The sequence below is a fragment of the Eublepharis macularius genome, chromosome 17 (assembly GCF_028583425.1).
Source record: "Eublepharis macularius isolate TG4126 chromosome 17, MPM_Emac_v1.0, whole genome shotgun sequence".
Classification (NCBI taxonomy): domain Eukaryota; kingdom Metazoa; phylum Chordata; class Lepidosauria; order Squamata; family Eublepharidae; genus Eublepharis; species Eublepharis macularius.
In genome coordinates, this window is record NC_072806.1 from 4,002,368 (window position 1) to 4,020,776 (window position 18,409).

The 18,409-nt window shown below is 45.7% G+C and overlaps 1 protein-coding gene across 1 annotated transcript; it reads left to right on the forward strand.

Annotated features, from left to right (window-relative positions):
• The first annotated feature begins 5,157 nt into the window (after positions 1-5,157).
• Positions 5,158-17,575, forward strand: TNFRSF18 (TNF receptor superfamily member 18). Its single transcript, XM_055001536.1, has 6 exons — positions 5,158-5,514; positions 8,378-8,512; positions 9,905-9,992; positions 11,873-11,961; positions 12,717-12,842; positions 16,019-17,575. Exons 1-6 carry the CDS (start codon positions 5,379-5,381, stop codon positions 16,156-16,158), a joined length of 714 nt encoding a protein of 237 aa, XP_054857511.1. The 5' UTR covers positions 5,158-5,378; the 3' UTR covers positions 16,159-17,575.
• The last annotated feature ends 834 nt before the right edge of the window (positions 17,576-18,409 follow it).

Genomic DNA, 18,409 nt, shown 5'->3' on the forward strand with positions numbered 1-18,409 from the left:
CCCTCCCTCAAAGGCATACAAGGTGGCGCGCATGATTTCTCTCAACTCTGTTTATCCTCATTTTACCCACAACACAGAACCCTGTGAGGTAGGCTAGGCTGAGAGAGACTGGCTGAACGTTATCTCGTGAGTTTTAAGCCCAAGTCTCCCCCATACTGCTCTAATCACTGTACCACACTATTTTAAGGGACAACTTTTCTAATTTATTTATTTATTTTTGGATTTTGTTTGTACCTTACCGTTCTCCTCAATGGGGACTCAAAGCAGGTAGGTTAACTGAGCGTGTGGTTGGCCCAAGGTCACCTGGCAAACTTCCACGGTAGAGTGAGGATTCGAACCCAGTTTCTAGCCCAACACACTAGCCAGTACACCATCTTAGCTCATGCACACACGCCCCGTTTCTATTACACGAGGGAAGCAGAGTTAGAGAAAGGCAGAGATTCAGAACGGGAGCGTCAGCACATTTCGACAGAGGCTGCCTTAACCTTAATCGTTCTCATCAGAATTTTTCAAGGGTGCTAACAAGTCTTACAAGAACTCACCTCTGGTACCGGATCTCACCAATGTTCTCATCGCTGTTTCGCAAACTAAGCGCTTCCGGCCTCGGTCTTTTGCGAAGTCATGAAATGCGGTTTCCAGGTAGACTCAAAGATAACAAGATACTGCCCACCGCTGCCAATTTTGAGTATGAAGTATAACCTCAGCACATTCCTCAGTTCTGGTTATTGGGGGTGAAGTGAGGGTGAAATGAGGATATGGGATATCTACATCTATTTCAGTATTTTCCTCCCAACAATGCTGCGAGGTAGGCTAGGTGAGAGAGTATGTGCTTCCCATTTGAACCCAAGTATTCTGGGTCCAACTCAGGGCTCATTTCGAGGGGGAATGGACAGGAACGCAGTTCCGGCAGTTCCCCAAAGAGGTCACATGTCAGGTGGCCCCGCCCACCTGACTCTCGGCCATTTTGGGCCTGTTTCGGCCCGAACCGGCCTGGATCAGGCCTCTGACAAGTGGTGGATCACTCTCCTGCTCATCAGTGGCCCAATCCTGACCATTTTGGGCCCCTTTTCAGCCATTTTCAGCCTCTTTTTGCCATTTTGGGCCCAATTTTGGCCCTGAATGGCCTGGATCGGGTCCAAAACAGCCAGAATAGGTGATGTCAGGGGTGTGTGGCATATGTAAATCAGTCACACCAATGACACACTTCCAGTGATGGTGAGGGGCGTGGCATATGCTAATGAGTTATGCTAATGAGTTATGCTAATGAGTTCCTCCAGCTCTTTTTCTACGAAATGACCCCAGGTCCAACTATGTCACTTTAACTGTGATGCCACCCTTCTAGGCTCAAAGCTACCAATGCATGGATGTCAGTGAAAAGACCTTCCTTCCATTATGTTTAATCCAGAGACACAGCTGGAGTCATCTGCTCCCCGGTCCATAAGTGTGCCCGATTCCTAAGGGGAATTCTGGTCTTGCTTGTTGATGCTATTTCTCAAAGAAGATATGTGTGGAAGGTCTCCATTCTGACAATTTCTAATATTCTGTGATGGCCATGGTTTTTAAAATTTTATTTATTTATTATTTATTTTAGACTTTTATTCTGCCCTCCTGCCCTCCCTATGGAGGGAAGGCACATCTGCTGGGAGGGGGACTGGTGAGACAAGGGGGGGGCGTGTAGGAAGCCAGCAGGGTCATATTAACCCATGGCCGGGCTCCTAGGCTTTCAAGCATTTCAGACCCCCTCCGGCACTTCAATCTTTCACCCCACTACAGCTGACAGCCTGACCCTGGTACGGTAGGTACTAGACTGCAGTACATAGCCCTATATCCATTTTGAGGGTCCCCCGAAGAATTCTATTCACAATTTTTTAAATATTTTCATTGCATGAGTAGAACTCTTCAGGAAAGCACATTTTGGTGGTATAATTGTTCAATACTGTAATATTTTGAAGCAAATTTTTTAAAATTATTTATTAAAAGAGTGGCGCAGAGTGGTAAGCTGTAATACTGCAGCCCAAGCTCTGCTCATGACCTGAGTTCGATCCTGGTGGAAGCTGGGTTCAGGTAGCCGGTTCAAGGTTGACTCCGCCTTCCATCCTTCCGAGGTCGGTAAAATGAGTATGCAATTTCCTGGGGGTAAAGTGCAGATGACTGGGGAAGGCAACGGCAAACCACCCCGTAACAAAAAGCATGGAGCAGGGGCCACTGGATGCGTGTGCATGGAGGGGAGGTAGTTATGAATTTCCTGCATTGTGCCAGGGGTTGGACTAGATGACCCGGGAGGTCCCTTCTAACTTTATGATTCTATGATTCCAAAACAAAGAATGACATAACATAGTTTGGTGTAGTGGTTAAGAGTGCAGGACTCTAATCTGGAGAGCCGGGTTTGATTCCCCACTCCTCCACTTGAAGCCAGCTGGGTGACCTTGGGTCTGTCACAGCTCCCTCAGAGCTCTCTCAGCCCCACCCACCTCACAGGGTGTTTTGTTGTGGGGATAATAATGACATACTTTGCAAACCGCTCTGAGCGGGCATTAAGTTGTCCTGAAGGGCGGTATATAAATAGAATGTTATTATAGTTATAAAAATCAGAGACAACTATAAACAACAGAATATGTAAACTGCAGGGTTGTTGTGAAGAGAAAATGGAAGAACAGAGAACAATGTATGCCCCTTTGGGTCCCCGTTGGGAAGAAAGGTGGGGGGGCAAATGAAATAAATAAATAGATGTGTGCAGCCTGGATGAATTGGTGCATAGAAAGAGGCCCTGTTATCCAAGCTGGTTGCAGCTAGTTTGAAAGAGGGAATCTTTCTCTGGTGGTTCTCTGCAGCTGTGGGGAGACATTGCCCTTTCCCGTCATCTCTCCCCCAGCCTTCTCCCACCTCTGCCCCTCACTTTGACATTTTAAACACCTGTAAGAGCTGTCAGCCTTGCTCGAAAGGTGCCTCCTCTGTCACTTGCGCTGACGAAGGAGTGCAAGTCAGGTCCACTCCGCTCAGGTGCCGTCCCCAAACCCAATACACCTCTCTGTCAGCTTCAGCAAAGAGGGAAAAGCCAGTGCCGACACACACACAACCGTGACATTTTTAGTGCGGACAACAAAGTCTAGTGGGTAACTTGACGTCAGGTTGAGTAATATCTCACCTTCGTCAGTTTGTGTGTGAGGGTGTGTAAGCTTCTCACACATATCACTTCATGTCTGACTGAGAATGTGGTTTCTTTTGACCACGTTTGTGTAGTTTTTTTTACAAGAAATGGTGAGCGGAGCAGAGAGCATTTACAGTAGGGTGTGCGGAGCTACCTCTGTGTCTTTTTTGCTACTTGAGGCAAATTAAAATTCCTTCTTCGTGGGTTTTTTTTGGGGGGGGGCTGCTGAGTAGCAAACCAATTTGCAGAGAATGTGACCAAGAGCTGACAGAGGAACTCAGATCGTATTTTCATATCTGCTGTCTGTCACACTTTCTCTTCCTACCTTGAGCAGCCTGTCGAGACCGCAAATAAAGGATACTGTCCAAGCGTACAACACCACCATTCTGACTTGGAAACCCCCCTTACTACCCCGTGCACACCGAATCCATGATTTCCCACACCATTTTCGTGCACCCACGTTTCCCTTCTTTGATTTATGCAATTTTAATGGTGTTTTTCTTTCGATTTGTTATAAACGCCATCAAAACAGGGCAAAGGAAAGAAACAAATCTGGTGCACCAGTAACAAAAACAAACAGAAGTCCACAATAACAACATTCAAACCCCCAAAGTCATGGAAAATAACCTTTCTTTACCTCCCTTGTGCAAATTCTCAGTCCTGTTCCTTGAACGGCAGAAGTTACCACCTCCAACCGATGCCCTGCTAAACTCCATCTCTCTCTGTGTTATGTGCCATCAAGTCACCACCGACCTATGTTTTTTTTTAAAAAAAAATTATTATGGGCTTGTGGAAAGCCTCTAAACGGCTTGAAGCTCAGAGAAAGCTCATCTCCTGAGAGATGGGTGTCCAGCACTGAGACATATTTGCTGTCTACTGGTTGAAATGGTCTTCTCCATCTGGAAATTGAAGGGGCTTCTCGGACTGGACAGGAAGGGGATTTCCAACCACTGTCTCTGATCATGCTGATTGGGCATGATCAGGGCGTACAGAGGAGGTGGGCCAGGAGAGATGGCGAAAGCATGGTGGGATATCACAATAGTTGGAGACGCACACAGCTGGGTAGAAACCTTTGAGCATTCTCTGGAAGTGTCAGTCGCTTTCCTAACAAGGAGCCAGGCCAGTTCCAGGTTTTGAGGGCCATGGGCAGAGAGTGGTCAGGGGCTCCCCTATGCCCACACATAGGCTCCCCATTCCCCCAGTGGAGATGGGGGAACCTTCACTCCCAGCCTCCACCCCCTCTCACCATGGCTTGTGGGGTAAGGGGAGGCACGGGGAACTGGGACCCCTAGTTTGACACCTTGACTGGATCCGGGAATGCAGGACGTGGGGGAGCTGAGCAGTTCACACACTCCCAGGAATTCAGTCGAGATTCCAGGCTGTCCAAGGCAGCTTAGAACAAATCCTTGAAACAGAATCACAATGAAGACATTGAGGGTGGGGGGTGAAGTGTGCATGAGATTTTTAGGATCACTCCGGCTGAGTTTCTTATCTTTGGTCAAGATCCCTTGGTATCACCCTTTTGGTGAAGATATGATGAGCCATGCTGAATTGGAGCAGTGGTTCATCTAGCATTCTGTCTCACACGGTGGCCAACCCACCATTTACTCTGGAGGGCCAACAACAGGGCATAGAGGCCGAGGCCTTCCTGGGAGGCTGCCTCTTGGCACTGCCATTCAAAAATTTGCTCCCTCTGGATGTGGCGGATCCCTTTAGTCACCATGGCTAGTAGCCATTGATGGACGTCTCTTTCATGAATCTGTCTAATCCCCTTTGAAAGCCAAGACAGTGCCAACCTTTGACACGAGTTTTCCTGGGCAACGGCCCGTGCTGAGGTTGCCAAATCATGCGACAGGATGAGTTCATTCATCCTTTTATCTAATTGAGAGACAGCTCCAGCAGCAACCTTTCAGGATGTCTCTTGCTGCGAGCTGAAAGCAGCTCTCTGACTTCCTCTTTATTTCTCTTTGAGGAAGACGAGAGGCTGTAACGCTGCTGATGTTCAGGACTCGAAATGCCACAGGAAGTGGACCACATGACTCGATTCCACTGAAGTGCGTGGGTTTCCACACTACATAATGGAGCGTAAGAAGCAAGGCGGAGAAGGGGGAGAGAAAGTGGACAACCAGAGAGGACCCAGCAGATCCACACAAGGAGTGGAACGGCGCAAGGCCAGCGTGGACGGGGGAAACAGCCCAGTGTTTCAAAGCTCGGACAGAGAACGGAAGAGATGGCGGCTGTGACCAAAGGACTGGAGACCCGTTTGCTTTACTTTGCAGTCCTTTGGTTATGTGGAGAGTTAAGAGAAGCTGCCCAAGATGGGTTGCCTCCAGTGATAGGATATGGCGGTAAAGTATGCTGCACAGGTAAGCTGTGTCCAGTGTTTTCGTTTGGCAAGAGGTGCCAAGCCTAGGGAAGATTTCCCATTTTTTTATCCTTGCCGTGTCCGTTCCCTCTCCATCTCCATTTGGAGTTTTATATATCCTTGACCAGAACTTGTGATTCTTTATTTTCATATTTTATTCGGTTCTTCACGCAATGTATTTCCTATAAAATGTATGAATTTTTAAAAACATGTTATAGTTTCTATATCCTATCCTAGAGTCTAGGCTGATACGTTTTTTTCGAAAAATATTGTTTTCTTTTTTTAAATTTAAACAGTAAATCATGAATGAAACATAAAAAACAAACAGAATACATGTAACGTACAAGCAAAGACTTTATCAGAATAGTGAAACTACATAATGTTTCCCCTCTCCATCCCCATACATACTTAAGATACTTCACGTACAGCCTTTTATATTTTGCATTTTATATTCAACATTATATTCAATCTTACTATGTTCAGCATATTAGCTTGCTAACAATTGATCTATTTTAATATTACTTATATACTCTCATACTTATATTACTTATATTTAATTCCCCTTAGTTTGCAGCTACGTATTAAAAAAACTTTCCATTTTTTCTGAAATTATTGGTTTGGTCTGTTATACCTATTAGATGTTAATTTTGCCATCGACGCATATTCATACAATGTATTCATCCAATCAGTCATGTTTGGACAAGATTCTGCATTCCATTTTGTTGCATATACAACTCTCGTCCAAGCTGATAAATGACTTATAGTGAAATCTTAAGAATGCTTTCTTGGCAGTAAGTCCCACTGGGTTGATATCAGAAGGACTCTAAGTAGACCTGTTTAGAATTGCTGTTAATAATAGGGGTCCCCGCTGGCTTGGAGGGAAAAAAATGCCCGGTCCCTTTAAGAGGGTTATTTGTCAAGTGATTCACCTCCATGTCATGAAAAGCTTCACTGCTCATTTCCACAAATTAAGCATCTCTTAAAGGGTCAAGACACTTTTTTCTCTGGGCCCATTGGTAATCCTTGTTAGGTGTCTGTGGTTAGAATCCTACTGCACACACCACTTTCTTCAGCAGTACTAGCTTATCCTGTTTTATAAATCCTATAAATCCTGTCCTTTTTTATTGAAACATGCACTAATTAAAAGATTTCCAGTAGAATAATACTGAGACTGTGGCTGATTCCGCACATGTTGGATAATGCACTTTCAATGCACTTTATCAATCGTTTGAGGTGGATTTTTTGTTCCGTAAACAAAAAAATTCATTCCAAATGATCTATAAAGAGGATTGGAAGTGCATTATCCAACGTGTGCGGAATCAGCATGTGTAGGATATATTGATATGGATGCATGTGTATTTCAGAATCGACTGCCCCTCATCTTCAATGGGTGACCTTCAGTTCCAGTATATTGAGAGAGGAGAAAGTTTTCTCTAGCCACTTTCCCGATACTAGGAATATTTTTAAGGCTATATCATCTCTCTCCCCCTTGCCTACAACATAACAAAAGCAAAATTTTGCATCCTTTGAGGAACTAATGAAAGCATGACAGTGACTCATGAAGGGAGAGAAACTCTTAAGAAATTGTGTAATTTTGAAGAGAAAAACTGGATGGCAGACCCTAATCTTAACTAATTTGTAATACTTTCCCCACCTTCTGATTGCTATCTTTTCCCATTCCATGGTATCTGACCAAGGGGAGCTTTAACTCTTGGAAGCTCCTACCTTGGAAATCTAGTTGGTTTTTAAGGAGCTACTGGACACAAATTTTGCTCTTCTATTATACACCAACCCCCTGAAACTAATCAAGATGTTAGTCTGTCTGTAGCAGTCGAAAAGAGCAAGAGTCCAGTAGCATTTATAAGACTAACAAAATTTGTGGTAGGGTAGGAGCTTTTGCGAGCCGCAGCTCACTTGTGACTCATGAAAGGTCCTACTCTACCCCAAATTTTGTTAGTCTTATAGGTGCTACGGGACTCTTGCTCTTTTTTATACCTGAAACAAACTATATCATAGATCCAGAGGAGTTAGCTGTGTTAGTAGTTGCAAAAAGAGTCCTGTAGCACCTTTAAGACTAACCAAGTTTAATATCGCATAAGCTTCCGTGAACCACAGCTCTCTTCATCAGATGCATCTGACGAAGAGAGCTGCGGTTCTCAAAAGCTTATGCTACAATAAAGCTGGTTAGTCTTAAAACTATATCATGTTAGGGAAAGTGGTGTATGTCATAGGATATTATCACTGGTGGCCAAGTGAGAGCCAAGCCACAAGCGACGCCTGACACAGGTTGGACACTTGTCAGCTTACCTCAAGTTTTGATGGGAAATGTAGGCGTCCTGGTTTTATAGCTTGGCTCTCCATTACAGCTGCAAGACCAGGACGCCTACATTTCCCATCAAAACTTGAGGGAAGCTGACAAGTGTCCAACCTGTGTCAGGCGTCACTTGTGGCTTGGCTCTGAGTTGCCATTTATTAGCCTCTACTAGAATATGTAATAGCTTATCCATTTTTATCCCATTCTTCCACCAATTAGTTCAGGGAGACATACATAATTTCCCCTTCCCCCACCCCACTCCATTTTGTCCTCACAACAGCCCTGTTGGGTAATTTAGGCCGGGAGAAAGAGTGTGTTTATGCCTGGCCCAAAGTCAGCCAGTCCACTTCATGACTACGCAAGGATTCGAACCTGAGACTCTCTGGTCCCAGTCTGATACTACACCACACTGGTACACGAGTTAGTCCATTACAATCAAACAACGCTATCCTTATCAGCCATTGGTGGCAGTCAATAGAACAAGAGTTTGTAGCAATTTGTCCCCTAATCCTTGTGAATCTGATCTAATCTGAACTTCCTTGACTGACAGAAGGGATTTCCAAACCATGTTGCGATGTCTTGGCTTCCAAGGAGGACTGTCTTGGAAAAGTCTGTTCTAACCCTCGATGTGATAAGTGCCGGCCAGTCCCAAAATGCAAAGAAGGGGAGGAACTGCAGTGCTCAGGTAACCCTGGCGTAGCTCCTTGCTTCCTTGAATGCAGGTGTTTTTATAATATTTTCCAGAGACCTTAGCATGCCCGGAAATTAGATAATTAGAGAATGACAGAATGAACAGATCAGTAATGCTGCCCTGTCTGGAGTTGCGGGGCAGCATGGTGGCTGTTTGCATAAAAAGACATCCCCAGAATGTTTTGCAATGAGCAGGGGTTCCAGGGCACATGTGCAGGGGGATTCTTTTGTGAAGAGGTGAAAGTCGAAGGGAGGCCCAACCGAGGGCCAAGCAATACATAAGAGGGGGAATGCTTGACTGGACATGCAAACTAGGTGCCACATGCAGCTCGTGGGAGGGCACAATCCAGAACATGGTGAAGGGGGCGGAGTTAATGGCAAGACTCCCATCCAAATCTCACACTGTATTATAGTGCTCAGAGCCTTGGACTAAGACCTAGAGCAGACTGAGAGAGAGTGATTGGGCTAAACTCACCCAGCAAACTTCATGGTAATGTGGAGCTTTGACCCTGACTCTACCCACATTATAGCCTGACCTGGATAGCCCAGGTGAGCCTGATCTCATCAGATCCCAGAAGCTAAGCAGAGTCGGCCGTGGTTAGTAATTGGATGGGAGACCTCCAAGGAAGACCAGTGTTGCAGAGCCAGACAATGGCAAACCACCTCTGAGTTTCTTGCCATGAAAACCCCACCAGGGGTCGCCATAAGTCAGCTCTGACTTGAGGGCACTCTCCACCACCATTACTCTATTGCCCTGACCTGGATAGGCCAGGAGAGCCTGATCTCAAAGCCAAGCACGGCCCACCTTGGTTAGTAATTGGGTGGGACACCCCCAATGAAGACCAGGGTTGCAATGGCAAACCACCTCTGTTTGTCTCTTGCCATGAAAACTTCACCGGGGGTCACCATAAGTCAATTCTGACTTGAGGGCCAGATTTCATTTTCTACCCACATCCAGCTGGAATGAGGAGAAGCACGGAAGGAATTGACAGGTTCTTTGATGGAGCCTGAAAGAGTCTGTAGTTTACTGGTTTTTTGGTGCACTGGCTCTCAGGGCTTTTTTTCAGCAGGGACGTGGTGGAACGGAGTTCCGGAACCTCTTGAAAATGGTCACATGGCTGGTGGCCCCGCCCCCTGATCTCCAGACAGAGGGGAGTTGAGATGGCCCTCCACGCTGCCCAGCAATCTCAACTCCCCTCTGTCTGGAGATCAGGGGGCGGGGCCACCAGCCATGTGACCATTTTCTCCAAGGGCAACCCACTGAGTTCCCCCACTTCTTTTCCCAGAAAAAAAGCCCTGCTGGCTCTTATTACGGTCAGGTCAGCTGTAAACCCTGCTGGGAATTATTCAGAAGGAACTCATATTTCCCTCCTCCTTTCTCTCACAGGCACCATTGATTTCGAATATTTCTGCCAAGAGTGTCCCTATGGAACTTATTGGGACAAGAAGATTGGCTGTTGCATCGCGTGGACAGAGTAAGTTCCTGGTTGTGCTTGCTTTATAACATTTCCAGCTCAGCCCACTGGAAAGGGGGCCCGCATGTAAACCGGGCCCAACGGGATGAAGTTGCTCCCCACTGCCCATGCAAAGATGGAGAGAATCGTCTCCGGGCATCTGACACTGAAGAAACGCTGAGCCTAAGAGAGGGATCCTAAGAGAGGAGCCCTGCGGAAGCTTTACAGAGGAAAATCAGGGCGGAAGTTAACCAGGAAGCAACAATCTGAGGGTCACCAGCTCAGGGCTGCCAAGAGCAAGGGTTTTGTGTGTGTGTGTGTGTGTGTGTGTGTGTGAGACAGAGAGAGAGAGAGAGAGAGAGAGAGAGAGAAATATCTCCCCTAGTATCCTTCTCATACCACCCAAACTCAGCACAAACATCCTATGAAAAAACAAACACACGATTGGTTTGGCTCCAGAGACTTGGGGAAACCGGTGAATCTCGAAAGTTGCCATTGACTACTCCCTAGCTCAGAGTCCCTCTGTGTGAGATGCCTCGGCACGTGTTTGTCAAGTGTAGAGCAGCGCAATATTAGCCAGGAAGCGTAGTTTTAAAAGACAGAGCCGGTGGAGATCGCTGCTCAGATGGTTTGTTAATTTCATCTCTCCAGTCTAAAACTGCGTGGGATCACAACCCGAGGGCAGCAAAGAATGGAAATGGGCTGGAGCTACCTTCCAGAGCTGGGCTTGGACCTGGAGAGGTTATCATGGGCTGAAGTTTCCCTTCTGGCATTTCAAACCCTCTTCACACAGCTCCAGTGTACAGCAAAGCCTTTGCCCTGCTGCTGGCTCTGTCTTTTTAAACTACCCTTCCCAACTACCATGACATCTCCCAACACGCATTCTTCTCAGTTTGTGATATGAGAAGATTTAACTCACGGGAGCAAGCATCCAGTGATGTGCAGGCCTAACCTAAGCAACTTAGCTCAGTCCCACTTGCATAAAACCTTATGCAACATCTAGAGCTTTCCTCTGTCTTGCAGTGCCCAGAAATTGCTTAAACAATATTTTACACCAGAAGACAAGCATTTCAGGATAAGCTATGTTTCACTTGTCACAAGGGGCTAGTGTGAGTCCCCCCCCCCCTCCCCGACTTCTGCTTGCACAAGGATTCTAGTGGAGGAATGTTCCGGTGGATCCTGGCCTGGGTTTTCATTGGAAAATGAGTCTCCCGTCCTTAGACTTCAACCCACCCCACCCAGCCATTTGCAACATGCAGATATTAATAACCAAAATGGCCTACTCTGCAGAGTTGCTGTGGAGAGATTACAGTAGTGCTTAGAACTTTCTAAAGCACTTCATAAATAAAGATACTGAAAGTGCTATCTGCTGGCATATCATAGTCCCTTTGAGGGTGAGCTGCAAACTTCCTGTTTTGTATGTCACCTCCACTAGGAATTCCACTAGGCTCTGAGTCGAGGCATTCTCTCCACTCTTCTATTCTGGTGGTAATAATACTGGCCTACCTTGCAGGCTTATTGGAAAGATGGCAAAAATATAATGTGAATTGCATTGTACACTTGAAAGCACTATGCATATGCTAAGAGTGAATGGCAGTAACTTACATAATGCCAGAATATTCTTTGTAATCCTGTAAAGCCGATAAATATTATCATTCCCTGGATTGCATCTGGGCAGCAAAAATAAGTGTGCTTTTCCAAAGGCCATCTAGTGAGATGCAACCCAGAAATGTGCTGCTAACACTGGAATCCTAAACAGAGTTACTCCAATTGGTTTAGACTGCAGTAACTCTGCTTAGCATTGCCCTGTGAGTCTGATAGCTGCTTGATACATGATGTTGTATTAAACATATTATTTTAACCATCTTATCCAAAACTTTTCCTTCTTCCTTCCTTCACAGCTGCAACAGGAACGGATTCCAAACTCTCTGGCAAGGGAATCGTACCCATAACGCACAATGTGGCTTTGATCTTTTAACTGTGGAAACAGGTAATGCCTGTGCAAATGTTTCTCATGAGGAGCTCTCTTGGGGAGTGTGAATGAATGTGGACCAGAGTGGACTTGTCACCTGATTCCAGGAACCTTGACAGTTCCCCATGTTTGCTTTACATAATGCAATTGACTGTTACAATTTGTTGATAAAAGCATGCTTTCTTTGATTCTCTATGATACATGCATCAGAGCACGCGCCATCTTAGAAGAGGCATTCCCTCCTGTGCAAGACACAGGGGTACGATGCTCTTCCAAGATGGATCTGTGTATGAATGAGAACAGTGAATCCAAGGAAACAAGCATATTTTGTTTTTCAGCTGATGTATACATATGTTGTAGCTGACATCATCTTAGAAGAGGCATTCCCTTTAGTGTGAGAGGGGAGGATGGATACCTCTTCTGATATGGATCTATAATAAATAATAGATCTGAAGAGATAGACATGTTTTCTTTGCTTTTACTTGGTGCATACTTCTATCGTAGTAGGCAACCGCTTAGAAGAGGTATTTGCTCTAGTGTGACAGAAAGGGAATGCCTCTTCTAAGAGGGTTATACATTTGTATATGAGTAAAAGCTATAGATTTGAAAGAGAGGAAAGCATGTTGTTTTTTGTATGTGTCATAGCAGACGTTATCTCAGAAGAGGCAGTCCTTCTAAGATGCATCCGATTTTGCAATTGTTTCAAAGAATGAGTGGATTCTTTTTGGAATGCAAACTGTTCCGAAATTTCGTGTTTCGCATCTTTCCCTCAGATGATGTGTTCGCCAACGTCTTGGCCATTCTGACGGCGGCAGGTATCGTTCTCGTCATCCTGCTGATGGTCTTCTTACTTTTTTGCATGTGGGGGCAGAAGAGGGGGAAACTCCCCGTTATGGAAGGTGAGCCCAATGCTATGGTTCATATCCAGCCATGCCCCCCTCCCCAAGTTATTTCCTCTGCTCAGACCTGTGAGAGGGCCCTTGGCTCAGCGAAACACCATTTGCTTGGCATGCAGAAGGTCTCAAGTTCAGTTCCCAGCATCTCCAGTTAAAAGGATCAGGTAGCAGATAATATGAAAGACCTCTGCCTGAGATCTTGGAGAAATGGTGCCAATCTGAGTAGGCAACGCTGATATTTATAAGACCAGGCAGCTTCATGTGAGCTATGGAATCAGTTGGGTCTGGGACCTTCTGCAGCCCAAACAGGTCACAGAGCTATGGCCCTTCTCCAAGTCTTCTTGAAGGAGGAGACAGACAGGTCCATTGTTATGCGGGGAGGGCGGAATATAAATGTAATAAATTAAATTAAATTAAGCATGAAGAGGGTGGAATGGAATGCCCTCAAGTTACAGCTGACTTATGGCTACCCCCGGTGGGGTTTTTGTGGCAAGAGACTAACATAGGTGGTTTGCCACTAGCCTGCCTCTGCAACCCTGGTCTTCGCTGGAGGTCTCCCATCTAATTACTGACCAAGGCCAACCCTGCTTAGCTTCAAAGATTTGACAAAAGCAGACTTACCTGGGCTATCCAGGTCAAGATGGAAAGAGGAAAATTCTTCTGTTATAATACAGAATTTATTACATCTTATGTATAATACATAATGCCAGAACTTTGAGGGCAACCCAATGAAATTGATTGGCAGGTGTGTTCAGGAAAGACTGACTTGAAGTCCCTTTTTCATACATAGCATATAAGGAGCTTTTGGAACTCACTGCCACAGGATGAATTTGGTGACTTTTTTCAGATGAAGTGTTGGAGGCAAGCTCTGAGAACAAGTCCATAGCGTGGTTTGCAATGTCACCAGACTGAAGTCTTGAGATCTCTTTCCAGTCTTCTCATCAGGAATTACCATATTATCTTTCCCCACTGAAATAAATGAATCCTTTTGATTCAAAGTGTGGGAAATATCCAGTTCCTCAGCCTCCACCTGGCTCTGATACAATAAAAGGGCAAACCTATTCTTTAAGGAAACTGGAGAAGCACTAATAAGAAAATCATCTAATCTGCTTTGTTTTAATTTCATGTTAGAATCATTGTTAACAAAGGGGCAAGCCCACTTTTTACCCATTTCAATAATCATCTATTCATTAAAATCATTATGTTATCAATATACCCTAGGTTAAAATGAGACAGCTTAAAGCCACTTAAGAGCTCTCTCAGCCTCACCCACCTCACAGGGTGATTGCTGTGGGGATAATAATAACATACTTTTTAAACCGCTCTGAGTGGGTGTTAAGTCTTCCTGAAGGGCGGTATATAAATTGAATGTTATTATTATTAATGTTATTATTATTTTCTTTATGCCTTACTGCACGTGTGCCAAGATAGCTTATGTGTGCACGTGAGCAGCAGGAACGAAAGGTGATCTAAGCTTCCTAACTTGATGCTGGGAACAACCAAACAGGAAATCTTCCCGTTTCTGGGTTCCCAAGAAGCATCTGGCTGTCCCCGTTGGAAATAGGATGATGGACATTTGGTTTGATCCAACAGAGAATTAAGAAGACCAGCATTTTGTCAGGCTATGGATGACAGGATACAGCAGATAGATCTCTGGACCATTGCATCAAGACACAAGTTCTTGGTCAAAATGGCTTTTATTCAGAAATCAGATCATTTCCATATACAGGTCCATAAGACTACTTAGAAGCGAGGCAGACGTCTAAGCAGCATGAGTAGAAGTTGACAGGAATGACATCATGTGAGAGAAACTTCTCTTTTAACATTCTAGTTTACTCCTTTCTCCCCCCTCCCAACCGTAAACAATACTTTGGCGCTCTCTTGGTGTGAGAACATTTCACATATTTGTGATACCATGTTGAGTTACTAGGAAGCAAGACACAGCACTGTCTGGGAATGAGAACAAGGTCAGAAACAATTGAAGCTGTTACAGTCCAACAAATAAACACCTGTGAAAGCCTGCGAAAAGAATAGTTATGACACTAGCAAAGTGATATTGAGCTATAGCAAGATACACTGTGTTCAGCAGAACAGAATCAAAATGAGTTGTTGTGGATTTTCCGGGCTGTATAGCCGTGGTCTTGGCATTGTACTTCCCGACGTTGTAGTTCCTTGGCATTGTAGTTCCTTGGCATTGTAGCTCCTGATGTTGTAGTTCCTTGGCATTGTAGTTCCTGACGTTGTAGTTCCTTGGCATTGTAGTTCCTTGGCATTGTAGTTCCCGACGTTGTAGTTCCTTGGCATTGTAGTTCCTTGGCATTGTAGCTCCTGATGTTGTAGTTCCTTGGCATTGTAGTTCCTTGGCATTGTAGCTCCTGACGTTGTAGTTCCTTGGCATTGTAGTTCCTTGGCATTGTAGTTCCTGATGTTGTAGTTCCTTGGCATTGTAGCTCCCGACGTTGTAGTTCCTTGGCATTGTAGTTCCTTGGCATTGTAGCTCCTGATGTTGTAGTTCCTTGGCATTGTAGTTCCTTGGCATTGTAGCTCCTGACGTTGTAGTTCCTTGGCATTGTAGTTCCTTGGCATTGTAGTTTCTGGTGTTGTAGTTCCTTGGCATGGAAGTTCCTGATGTTGTAGTTCCTTGGCATTGTAGTTCCTTGGCATTGTAGTTCCCGACGTTGTAGTTCCTTGGCATTGTAGTTCCTTGGCATTGTAGCTCCTGACGTTGTAGTTCCTTGGCATTGTAGTTCCTTGGCATTGTAGTTCCTGATGTTGTAGTTCCTTGGCATTGTAGCTCCTGACGTTGTAGTTCCTTGGCATTGTAGTTCCTTGGCATTGTAGTTCCTGATGTTGTAGTTCCTTGGCATTGTAGTTCCTTGGCATTGTAGCTCCTGACGTTGTAGTTCCTTGGCATTGTAGTTCCTTGGCATTGTAGCTCCTGACGTTGTAGTTCCTTGGCATTGTAGTTCCTTGGCATTGTAGTTTCTGGTGTTGTAGTTCCTTGGCATTGTAGTTCCTGACATTTTGCCAACTACAATGCCAAGACCACGGCTATACAGCCCGTAAAATCCACAACAACCATCGTTCTCCAGCCGTGAAAGCCTTCGACAGAATCAAAATTGGCATGGATGGGGCCAAGACATGACACATTTTGAACTGTTTGTATGTTTGACCCACAGACCCAGAAGCCGTTGGTACTTCGAACCTCCTGCATCTTCCACAACAACACGAGGACAGCTTCAGTTGCCAGTATCCGGAGGAGGAATGTGGGCACAAAATGGCAGAAGGAAAGGCCTCAACGCTGTTCTTGGCACATTGAAGCAGGGTGTAGCTACCGAGGCATATCTATGTCCCTCGATGTCTCACCTCCTGGTGGCTCTTGGCTGGGTGCCTGAACTGATTTTGTTGAACAGTAAGATGTTGTGGGAACATCTGGACAATGGCACTGCCCCTGGGGTGGCCTTTTCACACGTGCTGCTCAACTCTTGATGTCACATGCTCACCATTCTAGGACTATATATGCGAACTTAGTCTTGCTCCAGGGCTCCTTTGGCAAAGGGGGAAGATAAAAGATCCTGGATTGGATGCCGAGGAGGGTTTGATGGATGAAGGAAATCCCTCCAGTTTGCGCAAGCAGGGAGCCACCCATCATCTTTTATGGAACTCTGAAACCGTCACCTGTTAGACTGGAAGGGGAGGGTTGAATCTTTGGGGAGTGCTGCCAACTTTGATGCACAGTAGACAGATCTCTTGAGGAATAACAGGGAGGGGGTGGGGTCAGAGAAGAACCCAGAGAGCAGTGGGGTGGAACGTGGAGACATCCAGTGGGCTGGAGGCAGAGCCAAGATGGAATCTGGATGGTAAGGGAGGGAGCAACTGGCATGGGTGGGACCTATCTGAGTGGCTTTTCAGACCTCAGCATTGGATTTCGGAAAGGAAGCAAACGGCTGAGAGCTTTCTCTATAGGTTTAGTTTCTGGAGGAGCCAATTAGGTTTGCCAGCTGCAGCCAGCAACCTCCTGGGAGGAATTGGAGGGAGGGGGTGAGTCCTCAAATTAAACTATAGAATTTGGTGCAAATCCTAGGCGTCCCTTCTGTTTTTGCACCAGAGGTTATGTCATGTGATGCGGGTGTGTGCCCCCCCCAATTCCTCCATCCCAGCTTGTGAAGTGCCAGCAAGGAATGGAAGTAATTGCTGGGAAGTCTCCCACTAAAGTAGGACACCCCCACATCAACCATAGCCCCTACCTCTCTTTGTCTACCAAAGGATAGAAGTGTTTTAGAAACGGCAAAGTGACGATTAATTTGGGATTTTCCTAGCTGATTTTCTTAATGAGGCCTTTCTCTGTTTATAAGCAAATGAAGACCAAAAGCCCAGTGTCAAATGTGCAAAAGAAAGCTATGAATAACCTGGGACTTCCCCAGCTGGTTTGCATGCCAAGAAGGGCTGGCATGTCCCAGGATGTGCACGGTTACCTTCTTGGCCTTCATTGTCAAGGCGTTACGGGCGTTTCCTGTTTGTGGTCAACCTCAGGAAAAACTGGCGGGTGTTTTCCTTTCAGATGTTCCGTGATGCGTCTGAGACCATTTGCGTCGGCTGCCCAAACAGCGCCCCCTAATGAAAATCTCGTTAGAATTAATTTGTTTGCCCTTAATTGTGCTTCCTTTCAGAAACTTTGATTGAAGGCTCTTGGATAAAACATGTAATACATTGAATAAAACGTTTTAGCAAGGGAAGTCCTCCCCCCCCCCATTTCCTTCTGCAGCTAGGAGGGTGGAGATGATTGAAATTTACAAGACAGGAGAGGTATGAAGATCAGGCCTGTCACCGACAGTGCCAGGGGGTTTCGTCGGGGGGGGGGAGGGCTCTTATCAATTAGAGCGCTCGTTCTTCTGAAAAGTACAATTAGTCCCATAAATCAGAACATCTCCTACAAGTTAGAGAAAGGAATTTCACACTTTGCTAGTCCGGGCTTCTCATGTACATTGCAAATGAGATAAGGGGTAGCCTCCAAGTTCCTTATCTAAACGACCCGTTATAATTTAGAGACAAGAGGTGAAAATCTTGTGATTGCTTGATGTCAGTTAGTGCTGATTAACTTCATGTCATCCCCTTTTGAGAGGGCAAGACTTCTGCCCTACACAGAAAGGAGCCAAGTCAATTCTTCGAGGCTTTTCGAAGCTTCTTCTTAGAGGGCCTGTGCCGGATCCATGTGGCAATGCCCTGCTCTCAGACCTAAATCCCATTACTCTCACCACAGGTGGCACTTTCGCTTTCTGTGAACCAAGCGGCGAACAACCACGTCTTCCCTGAAACGCTTTCAGCCTCAGTGCATGTCGCCTACTTAGGGGATTTCCCCTTGAGTCAGACGGCCAGTGACGTGGTCCCAGCTTCTTCCATACATGAGGGAAGGTTCAGCCCTTCTTAATGGAGCGAGAGTTGCTTGTGTGCTGGGGAGGTGTGTATTCGAATCTCTACTTGGCCAGGTAGTGTTAAATGTGCATGGGAGATTGTTTGGGGAGGGGGCCGAGGATGAGCTCATTATGAGCAGAGGTTCACTGTTAGTGGTG

Bases quoted from the DNA above. Each gene is read 5' to 3' on its own strand.
- TNFRSF18 (XM_055001536.1), top strand. From the start codon at position 5,379: ATGGCGGCTGTGACCAAAGGACTGGAGACCCGTTTGCTTTACTTTGCA. The intron at 8,513-9,904 runs GTAACCCTGGCG...TTTCTCTCACAG, and splicing joins GGAGGAACTGCAGTGCTCAG to GCACCATTGATTTCGAATAT. The intron at 9,993-11,872 runs GTAAGTTCCTGG...CTTCCTTCACAG, and splicing joins TGTTGCATCGCGTGGACAGA to CTGCAACAGGAACGGATTCC.